The 12,308-nt window shown below is 29.8% G+C and overlaps 1 protein-coding gene across 1 annotated transcript in view; it reads right to left on the reverse strand.

The window, feature by feature from the left end:
* Positions 1-11,630, reverse strand: part of LOC112600893 — a 127,697-nt gene extending 116,067 nt beyond the window's left edge. Inside the window, exon 1 of the mRNA XM_025348221.1 lies at positions 10,872-11,630. Within this exon, the coding sequence (XP_025204006.1) occupies positions 10,872-11,259 (388 nt within the window). The 5' untranslated portion in view covers positions 11,260-11,630. The remainder of the gene's footprint in view (positions 1-10,871) is intronic.
* Positions 11,631-12,308: the final 678 nt, after the last annotated feature.

Genomic DNA, 12,308 nt, shown 5'->3' on the forward strand with positions numbered 1-12,308 from the left:
GGGAAATCAGTTTTAGATGTTATTTCAGTAACACGCTTAAACTCGTTTCAGTGACGTGTTGGATATTTTTTTTTTATAAACCTATTATATACACACCACCACAATCACAACCACTAACATTACCACCACTTGTCATTATAAACGCGTACGTACGTGTCATATTATAACAGAACGCTGTCTTATTAGTATTATTATATTTTATAGAATAATATTATAACCATTATATCGTGTATAATTTGCGAAACCCGCTATGTCAAATAAAATACAATTCGGTTGCGTGAGTCAGTTAACGATTCTTCGTGACATGTTGAACAATAAATCAAACTATCGCATACCGCACGGCATTCATTCTACCTATATGAATCCAGCCCATAGACGATATCGCGAAAAAATTTCAGACGCGTCTATTTTTGTTTATTTCCGATGATGACAACCCTCCTATAATACGTGATGTATTATTTTGCGACCACTGTTGTGCATATAAGTATTGAGTAGAGATCACTAATTAATATTTTTTGAGGGTCATAAAAATTCATCGACAGGCTGCCATTTGATAACCCCTTGCATACATTTTTTAGGGTGACCCACGAAAAATAGACAATTTTTAAATTAATAGTATTCATCGATTATTTACATATTTTGTTGGCTAACTAAATACACTTTTTAAAGAATACCCCATTTCTAATTCATTAGAGATAAGAGATTAGATAAACTACAATAATGCAAAGCTAGTGTGACTCAGCTATACTATGGTAGTTACAAAAAATAAGTAGGTCAAACAAATTAAATATACTGATAAAACATTTAAAAAAAAAAAAAAAAATGTTTATTATTTGTGTACAATTTATGATTTTAATTAAATTTAACTTAATAAGTATATCAGTAAATGTATACTATTAAAATATATTTGCATATTATATATTATTTTAGCTTATTATAGTCAATTTTAAAAAATTTTTGTTTATATTCGTATCATTGATTTGGAATCCCTTTCCTCTTGCACAACCTTTCGGCTTTTGAAAAGATCTTTCATTTATAAGTCGTCTTTTGTTTCAAAATATTATTTACAATTTTAATATTTTATAGAATAAATAAATATTATTATTATTATTATTACTTTTTTTACGTAAAAAATTACTATACTATAATGTATTCAGATTAGTGAATTGTATCAATATTAAACTCATGTTTATTACTAATTTTCTAAGACTGACTAATACTGAAAATTGTATATTATATTGTGTAATGATATATACATAAATAAATAAATAACTTTAAACAAATGTGGTCATTATGTAATTGGGTTACTTTAATATATAGGTTCTTAACCGAGGGTCCGTGGACCCCTTGGGGGTCCATAGATGGTTACTCGAGGGTCCGCCCAGAAATTAATTTGTTTCGATAGCGTTTTTAAGATAACAATAATAATGTCTTGCTCGCATTTATTTGATTATATATATATATATATTTCTTTTTTTTTTTGGTGAGGGGTCCGTGATTATATTTTGTACTTTAAAAGGGTCCATGGACCAGAAAAGGTTGAGAATCTATACTGAGTTTAATATATTTGTGACGCAATATGGCTACTCAAATTCGAGCCGCAATCGAGCAACTCTGCCATTGGAAATATTCATATGGTGAACATGACACACTCTTGATGAGCTCCGATTAATTAACTTGGTTGCATACTCAAAAGCATTCACCTCGACTTTATTTTTTATCCATAAGGACAGACTCATATCGTATTATAGACTGGGTGTTATATAGAACTAACGTAATTTAAAAAAAAAAATTGCACGAAACAAAATGATTTTTATTTAAAAAATAACCGAGTGCAATTGCCTTTTACTCAAAAATCGTCCTATTTCCGCGGTAGCCATCCTATATTTTACATAATATATATTATAATTTGCGTGGGTCGTTTCTGTCGGCTCGATGTAATATATGCAAGGACGAATTGGGGGGCCTATGTTACACTGTGTATATACTATATATTATACGTTGTCTACAATGTGTGTAGTCAGCCGGTCTTTATAATCTATAATATGGTAGGTATCAAAAAAAAAGGTATACCGGTAAAGGAAATTTACGCACGTGCATCAATTACAATTAGGCGGACGTAACATTTCACACGTGTCCCAGTGTATATATAGGTGCTTTCGTGTGTTGATTATTACTACCAGCTACAGTTACGATTGATTGTGTCGATTATAATATTATTTGTTTTCTATTCGAACGTCACTATGTACACCAGCGATTAAAAATAGTGGTAACATTCGTTATAAAAATTATAACTTATTTTCGTTTTTGGAGCCATTGAAACGTACATTACACTCTTTTTTTATTTAAATATTCATGTCCAACGATCAACTCAAACTGTGTATAATATATTATTCCGTTAAACGTTTTACAAAATTTGTACCTAATCAGATTGCAATATTATATACAAGGTACGAATCACGAGAAATCGTCATCCGGGATTTTAGACGTAATTCGAATTTTTTCTAGGCGTTTATATAATACAATAAATTTAAACTCACTATATTATAATAAGCATAGTGTACGTGACCCCGCGTGTACGTACACGATGCTTTCCCGCGGGGTTTTCTGTATTTGAATAAAATAAACTATGATATAATAATACTAAACTATAATATAATAATACTAAATTATAATAATACAGCCTACATAAATAAATTTTTCGTGTTTACATATTTTATTTATCATTGTTTATATCTGTGTATACTTTATATTTATTTACCCCAGTGGGAGTTAAAGTTTTTCTAACAAAAAAAGAAATGATACCTAAATTGTAAATGTATTTTTTTTTTTTATTGCAATTAAAGTGTGTACCTATATTCTATTGTTGTGTATATGTAATGTTGATATAATGGTACTGATATAACATTATACAATCTGTATAATAATATTTTATAAAAAAATATAAAAAAAAAATCATACAAATGTTTCACTGTATATTAATATCGAAATGCAGTTATAATAACTATGATGTTTAAGAGATTATGTAAATACGTGATATTGCAAAAAAAAACGATTTTTCGTGCCAAATACAATTATAATAAATATTACTTACAGAATATCACGCTAATACGATTTGAATTTTCTGTGTAGGAGTATTACAGAAAATTCAACATATATCACATACATTTGTGTGCAACTAACTTCAAATTTGAATAATAACATAACAAATTACACATTGGAAAATAATTAAATGGGAAAAACATACAATTTTTACGGGCATTTAAGAAGAGAAATGGCGTGGTAAATAAAAAACATTTTAATCTACGAAATTAAAACACATTAAACAATTCATTCAGTAGATTCTAAATCTTTGATTCCGTGTTTCAGTGATCCCATTTAATTTTATTTGCATTCTTCTTTAATTAAAAAGCAACCCGGAAGTCTGTAGATTATTTACTATATATTTTGCTGTCTGCAAATCGTACCTAATAGTTGAGTGACCTACATTTGTATATAATTATATGTTAAGTTTTTTTGATACTTCTTTCTATAATAGAATTATGTGCAAAATAATGAAAATTCGTCCGTTACGCGATTTTGTGTTTTTCAATTTAAAGTTTAATAAATGACAAATTACGCTTATGAATTCGAATGTTTGGTTATTTACGGTGATTAAGCTGACATTGTCTGGAAGTCACTGCAGATTGCAGTTATGAATTAAGTTTTGAGCAATTGTTTATTTCCTGCTAATATAATTTTACTTAAGCTTGACTATGCAATATATCTATGTATATATAATAAACGATTTGGATTGAGCGAACAAAATATGTTCTTCTTCTGGAATACAATGCCAAACAAAACAGTTTGTATAGAATTCTTGCACGCAGCTATATATAATACAAAATAATGTATGGATCGGAAAAGTCATAATACAAAAGTATCATATATTTTATATTATTTTCATTGCATTGTCGTACAATTTGTAAATGTTACACGATTATAACATAATATATAATATTATATAGAATGTTTCAAGTATTTAGAATGATCTCGAATAATCTCCGTGCTTTCTTTTCATAATGAATTTATTCAAATTTCATTTTCGGAATTCTCAAGTATATCATTGCTTAAGATCCATGTTTTAATCATTTAGATTTGTATTGTAAAGATAAAAACTTCTTTCTATTTCAACAAAAACTAACTTTTTTTCCAGTAAATTGTTAATTTTTTTGAAAATATTGATGTATCGAAATTTAAACTTGTAGTTACTGAGATATTAAAATATATGAGCTAAAAATATTAGAGTGTATTAAGAGACTAAGAACATATTATCCTTAGTATTCAAAGCTAAATAAATCTAAAGCTACTCGAATTTTGACTTAGATAAATCAACATTTTCAAAACATTTATTTAATTAACTATTCACTGTGAATGAAAGAGGAGTTCGCATTTGAAAAAAATAAGTATGTTTCGTCACAAGACACTTTTTAAATGGTTTAACAAATCTAAGTATTAAAAATATTATCTTTAACTTTATACAAGTTCCAAAAATAAAAATCGGCATAAATTCATTATATATGTAAAAAATGAGGGCGAACATATTTGTTGAATTACTCTGTGTTGTGTATTCGCTGAACGGATCCACTTTAAACCGTAAAATATTAAATTTATAATTTATATTATGAGAAACATTTTAATATTATAAAATAATTAACGTTTTACGTTTCAAAGTATTAAAACATAATATAACGATTAACATTTCTGGTGGGTTGTAAATTAGGTACCCATTTATTTATATGAATACTAAAATGTCATTATCCTTCGATTTTTATATTTTTTATCGACATAACATGATTTTTCTCAAGAATGCCATCATTGGATAATATCTTCACGATTTGTTTAGATAAAAAATGTTTTATTTAAAATGTATTTTTATATAGTTGAAATTGTAAAATGGTTGGATTTTTGTTTTTACCGCATTGCCGATTTATGTATGTGTGTAGATTTTTTTACAGATTTTTTGGCAGAAAACTCTCCAAGTGGAATAATACTATTCAAAAAGTTTCATTTTGAGGATCAACTACATCAACTACATATGTAACTTTTAAATCGAACACTGGTTATTGAATAATATGTATATATATATATATATATATATAAATTACTTTCAACCAGTAATTTACAAAAAATCACTTATACAAATTACGAAGAAATTTAAATTTAATAATTAAAATAATTTTGATTAAGCAGAGTTTCGTTTAAAATCGATTTTCTAATGCATTCGTAAAATTATTCAATGTTAGAATAATGTCATAACCATAATACAGCCAGTACCTATACATATTTTATATGTAAATATTCTGGAATTATTTGTAGAGCGATTTCAACCAATCAACTGCTGCAGACAATGATAATATAATTATGGTGATATGTATTTATATTATAACCTGCTGGTTGACTAAGTTTATCAATTATATGCCCATATCGCATGCGCATATTATTAAAAACAAGTGGATAATGAGTATTATAATGTATATTTAGGCATTCGATATATTATGCAGATACATAAACATAAAACTATACCAATGGACTATTGTACCACATAGTTTTATGTGTTAACAGTAATATTATGCAGTTAAACTGAATTGATTGTACCGCCATAAATAAATATGAAACACATAGATACATAGAGTTAACAAAATAAATTTTATTATAGACAAATTAACCTATAACAAGACCACCATAACTTAAAATGTATAAATTAAGAGGTATAATTATACTCAAATTTTAAATAGTTTACAAAACATTCTTTCGCAAAAATGATGTGTTGTATGTGAAAATATAGATATATGTATCGATCTATATGTCAAATTTTTACTAATATTTAAAGCAAAACAGCCATATTTACTTTATATTGTTACATTTTTAATTCATTCAAGTAACCATAGAAATTAAAATTCATGATTCAAGACTGTCATATTTCGATTTGTGGCATTCACAAGTTGAATAAAAACTAATCTGTATAATGCGTATTATATGTAAAACAGTAAAATTAAGAGTAATGTTCGTATTGTGTCTCAGAATGTATAAATATTGCAGTCAATATTGAATTTAGTACTATGATATTTAAATTTATTATTTAAAAAGACAATATTTGTAAACGATTCAACATCTTAAAATAAAGCAATCTTACATTCACTTAAAAATCAAAGTCACAAAATTAGTTTGAATGTTTAGAATTTAGAAAGAATTGCCAAATATTTTAAAATGTAATATTTCAAAACATGATTGTAAATATTTAAGTTTTTATTTCATATACGTAAGAAAAAAACTCTTTATGATAATTCTCAAAACTGTACATTTTAGATATGTGATTATTTTATAATGGGTATAGTACGATATTTATTAACAGTCGGTATTTCATTCCACAATTTAGTTGCAGTAAGAGTTTTGGGAAATCGAGATTTTCTTCTCAAAATGACCCTTATAATGTCCTATCTACCAAATTCCTTCAAACTAGTATCATCCGAGAGCATTCCGAAAAAAAATCGTGTTTTTTACGTAGCCTAAATGCATTCCAGTTTATTTAAGTTACCCTAGAAATTCAAGAATTGCATGGGATGGTTATTATTATTTATTTCATAATTTTTATTTAAAACCATTCTTACACATTTTAAGTTTAAGCCAATGTACCTACAACTTAATTATAATATTTTTTTTATTATTGTCTATAATTTAATTATACATTTAAGTATAAAATTGTATATTAAGTGCCATTATATTGTCTGAGTCGATCATCAGCTCTGTCTTCTAAATTTTTTTATAAAAATCTCAAATCTTTATGAATTTAATCTTAAATTATACTTAAAAATTAAAATTAGAATAAATTCGTTATTAAAGTAAAAATAGTGGTGCTGTTACTTAATGGATTACTCTGTATACTATATATTTAACGCGTTACGTCAATTCAAATTTATATACCAACGTCTCGTATGTACTCGTACAATTCGATATAACCGTCAATTTTTATTTTCAAGCGTTCGAGAAAAACGAAAAATTTCAGTGTCACCATCACCGTCACGGTTTATCGAGCATAAACTTATATATATAAATATATATAGATAGATAGATAAGCTAAATATCACGCGTCGACCAGGAAAAAGAATGTTAACCGAGAGAGCCAATATAAAAATTGTCACGAAGGTATGTGGAGGGGGGAAGGAGGATTTAATATATACACTTTACTCGACGTAAACGATTGCGGGGGCGGTCGGTCAGACGAGCGATTTATCGTTATTATAGTACCCGTCTAATTATAAAATGCGTCTGAAACAGTGAAACGAAAAGAGAAGATAATATTGTAATCGAAATCACTTGCATATAATAACGCACGCTGTCATTGTTGCCATGAATCGCAGAGAGACAGACAGAGAAACAGTGAGGGAGAGAAAAAAAGAAAAGGGATTTAAGTAAATATTATACATCATATACAGAGTGAACCGACGCATTTAACCGTCTACTATATTATGTCTGTATTATACAATATTATTAGAGGGTTTGCTGTAGAAACCAAAGTAGTCTACTTTTTGAAATTGTTCAGAATGATCAAAAAACACACTTATGGTTTGAAAATATTTTTGAAAATTATACTTATGCTTATAATTTCTAATTCTATGAAATATACTGGACACTGTTGGTTCGCCTCTGTACTATTTGAATTTTACAAAAATGGAATGAACTTTACCCTACATTTGGTTTTTTCACCACAATTTTTATTTTTTCCCCCATGAAAAATTAGTTACTCTCATTTTTTTAAACAAAACAAAACTATATTTAACATCAAACAAATTGTATAGAATGTATATATACTACTTATATATATATTTTTTTTTTTTGTTATGTTGAAATGCGGCTCCAATATTTTCAACAAAAAATATGGTAAATTCGGACATAAATTATTTTTTCAGTACCTAAAAACATAATCAGATAAATTATTTTACTATAAAAATTATATATATATATATATATATATATAATATTATAACAGATTAATTTTATTGCTACACGCAATTGTAAGAAATTTTTTCTTAATCGCATTCCATACAAAAGTGCATCTTTGAAAATAGTGTACTTGCTTTGGTTTTTATAGCAACCCATTCGATCGGTTTTAATTGGATAGCAAATTTGACTTTGCAGTAATCCTTTAATCTGCACTCTATATAATCTACATCAAGTGGGTGAAGGTGAAATTACAGGAGCCAAGAATGTCGTTATTGAAAAGAGGCGGTAATAGCGTCTTTACTCAGATGCTATTTTCGCCGCACGGAAGTCTTCACGAATTTGCTGTGCCCATTAATCCGAATCTTTACATTATATTATTAAACACACAACATTCGATTAATCCACTAATAGTAATTTTATTTTTTTGTTATACATCGTCTATTATTTGTTGTTTTGGTACACGCCTACCTATTATAGTATTACTATACCACAGTAAAACAGGAAATAAATATAAAAATATCTACAGGTAACGACATTCGATAATATGAACTATATGAACTCCAAAATAGACGCAATGAATAGGTAATTTAAAGGATGCTAGTTGTAATTTATTCATGTACCGTTTTTAGTATAATTTAAAGTATTAATATAGCCGTTGCAAAGTATAATAAATATTGTAATCGTGAATATGATAAAATACTGAGAACAGTAAAATTTTATTTGTGTAACAATATATATATTATAACTGCTTAATCCTTCTAAAATTGGAATCAACACGTGCATTTTTTTTCTGATTCAGATCTAATACCTATTACACTCGTCCACCCACTTAAACCATTAAAGGCATTTACCATGATATTTTTATCTACCTATTGTAATTAATATAAAAATGTTAGTTAATACTAAATTATTAACTCGCCCAACCGCCCATTCTCCATCTCTTTAATAATTTAGAAGTTACAGCCTCTTCATCACGTCACTGAGCAATATATATAGTATATCGACCGCCTCAAGTTTTCTCGCACGACTTCTTTTGACTTTTTTTGACTGATTTTACGGCGATCACATTGAGACTTCACATCATATCATATTATTATCATACACAACGCGTGTATAGTTTCCGGTATAATATTGTATACTTGGTTTAACGAGAAGAATCGGGGAAATGTGAAATTTAGGTCATGTGGAGCAGCTCAATGTATTAAAGAAGGGGTGTGTGTTGTGTTTTGATTTTTCATCGTAATTTACGATAAAATATAATAGGGTAACTCGATACGATTAAACAATCGACGTTTTGTTTTGTTTTAGGCTGACTGCTCCAGCACCATATATAAAGATAGATAATACAATATATATACAATATACTGCACCTAATAAGATAATCGAGAGCGTATAAAATATAGACTCGTGATCATAATATGTAGAAGTAGTACTAATCATCCTGTCCAAGAGATTAGAAAAAATTGTTAAATATTACACTCTCTCCCTCTTTATAGCCAAAAAATCAAATGAAATAACTTTTTTAACGCAACTTATCGTAATTATATTGTTTAATACACGTATAACTTCAATAAATCACATAGAAGTTAAAATCAGACTAGCTGTTAATAAATACGAGTACCTACCACAGTTTCTGTAGAACAAAAAAAAAATAATAATTTGATATATTAAACCTAAGATTCTTATGTCCTATTTCTAGTAAAAAAATAAATAAAAGTCATACATTTTTTTATGTTTGTACGTTCAAGGGGTGTAATTACACATGCTATTCTCCATGATTTTCTCAGCACATTTTGCAGCATCCGTAACAGTATATATTTTTTACAGTATAATATGATGTAATATATAATAACACTCGTCATATTTCAACTTATCGCGTAAAAAATATTATTCTATACAGTGACATCATGTCATTGACAATACAAAATCAAATTTATAGTTTATACTATAACTATAGTATTAAACCTTCACCATAATATCATGTAAATTATCAATACATTATTAATTTGTACATAAAACGTTTTTTTTAATCCGAATAAAACCCATGTGCTTGTCTTAAAAATACACTTAAGTTATTACACGTAAGTAGACTTAAATAAAATTTAAATAAACCATACATTACGTGGTTTTGTCATAATAAATCAATATAAGATTTATAACACAAAATCCTTCCGTCATCACTGGTAAATAATACGAAATGTTCCTACTGTTCTCGAATGACAAAAATGATAAATATGATGATTGCGTTTGATCGCCCCATACAAACATGCAGAAAACATTTTTAAAAAATAAAATCAACAGAGCCAATCTTAAAAAACTCAAGTTTGCGTTATAGATCAATAATAGATTAACAAATTCGTATTTTTAAAACGCTTGAGACCGTGTTATTAGTTTTGAGATTAGAACGTTATGTTCACTGTGAAAAATCAAAATGAAATAGTGGCTTATCTAAAGCGCAAATATTACACCATCAAGGCCGATCACGTGAATCTTTATTGAAAATTCATTTTTGATAAAAAAAAAAAAAAAAAAAGTAATAAAATAAAAACATATTATAGCCTTTATAAAGAGCAAATATTACACTATCGAGGCCACTCACACGAATTTTTAGTAAAAATAACTTCTCAAAAAGACACAACGGCGTGGTACTAACACACAATAGGTTAAATTTAACCTTCTCTGTGATACTAAAAAACTTCCGAAATTCGTGACGATGAAATAGTTTTTTGTTCCTCTCGAAAATTCGACAAAACTGAAATCGGCCTTAATGGTTCTTAACTGTTCGGAGGAACCGTCGATGACACGTCGGAACACGTGCCAAAAGCCATTGGTTAAGATAAAAAAAAAAATAAAAAAAACAGTAATAACGAATTTTCTAATTTACTCACATAGCTCCTCGCCGAGCACCCACGTTTCTGGTCTGGAGTTTACCTCCACGAATACGGTGGGCGTGCATATGAGCAGCACCATGAGGTCGGCGATGCTCAGGTTCATCAGAAATATGTTGGTCGAGTTGCGCATGTCCTTGGACTTGAGTATGACGATCGGCACCATCATGTTGCCGACCACGCCGACGCCCAGTATGATGACGCACACCACCATGCACGTGGTGCGTATGTAACCGGGGAACGACAGGTCGTCGTCGAGGAACTGAATGACGCCGTTGGCGGCCGTGTCGTTGGGCGAGGGCGCGGCGCCGCCCGCCGTATCATTGCCGGCGACCGTCAGCGGCGAGCTGTCGTTGCCGAACGCGATCACGTCCAGGGCGGAAATCATGCGTATGGCCGCGGCGCAGCGGTGGCGTTGGCGGTGGCGGTGGTGATGCGTTGGTGATGGCGTTTGCGGTGGCGGTGACGGTGGTCTGGGTGGCGGTACGGGCGGGGTGTCGCCGTGTCGGCCTCCGTGCCTAGGTGATGCTAGACCGCAACCGGTGGTGGCGGACCGTGGCCGAACGCGCGCCGCTGCTGTCGCTGCAGCCGCTCCTCCCACTCCTCCTCCTGCTCATGCACCGCGGACAGGTCATCGGTTCACCCGCATACGGGCGACGGCTCGGCCACATCCGGACACCGCGGGGACGTCAGCGCGACGACGGCCGCGGCCGTCGGTCGCCCGTCACCGGCGCAGGACGGTCCGATGGCCGACAGGAGCACTGCGCCCTGAAAAACCGGCACGTTAGTATTCCGTTTCCAGGCCTACTGCTGGTGTAAAAAGGCTGACAACATACACTTTTTAATTTCATATTCCAAAGCATAACACTGTACGGAGTATTTCGACGTGTTAAGACGACGTTTTTGGACGAATAGTTGACGGACGAGTTATATAGGTACTTATTTAGAGTTCAGACGAATGAAGTAGTAGACCGTCATATTTTACAGAATTTGCACAATAGGTACAAAACTTATTTTACTCCACCGATTTAAACTCTAAATGCAATACTCTATGATACAACATTATATTGTGCTTTAAAATATGAAATTAAACGTGTATGGATTATTTTACAAAAAAAAATAATAAAAATAAAAACTTTAAAAAATTATAACGATGATAAATAATAAAAAATATATTTTTTTTTTGTTTTTACAATTATTTAAAAAAAAAAAAAGAAAATATAATAAAATTCTTTAGATTACGAGTATGATGATCGATAAATTTGGTTTATATAAATTTGCATTTTTTTCCAATTTATCTCTATTATATTATAGGTATACGATATATCTTGTATAATAATCGTTTCATTAAATTACAGAGATTACAAATTTGGCAACTATTATATTTTTCTAATTTTATAGCAATTTCTAGTTTCTGTGTAGTTTCAAACAATTTTA

Source organism: Melanaphis sacchari, unplaced genomic scaffold, assembly GCF_002803265.2.
Source record: "Melanaphis sacchari strain LSU unplaced genomic scaffold, SCAv2.0 Contig73_pilon_pilon, whole genome shotgun sequence".
NCBI classification, from domain to species: Eukaryota; Metazoa; Arthropoda; class Insecta; order Hemiptera; family Aphididae; genus Melanaphis; species Melanaphis sacchari.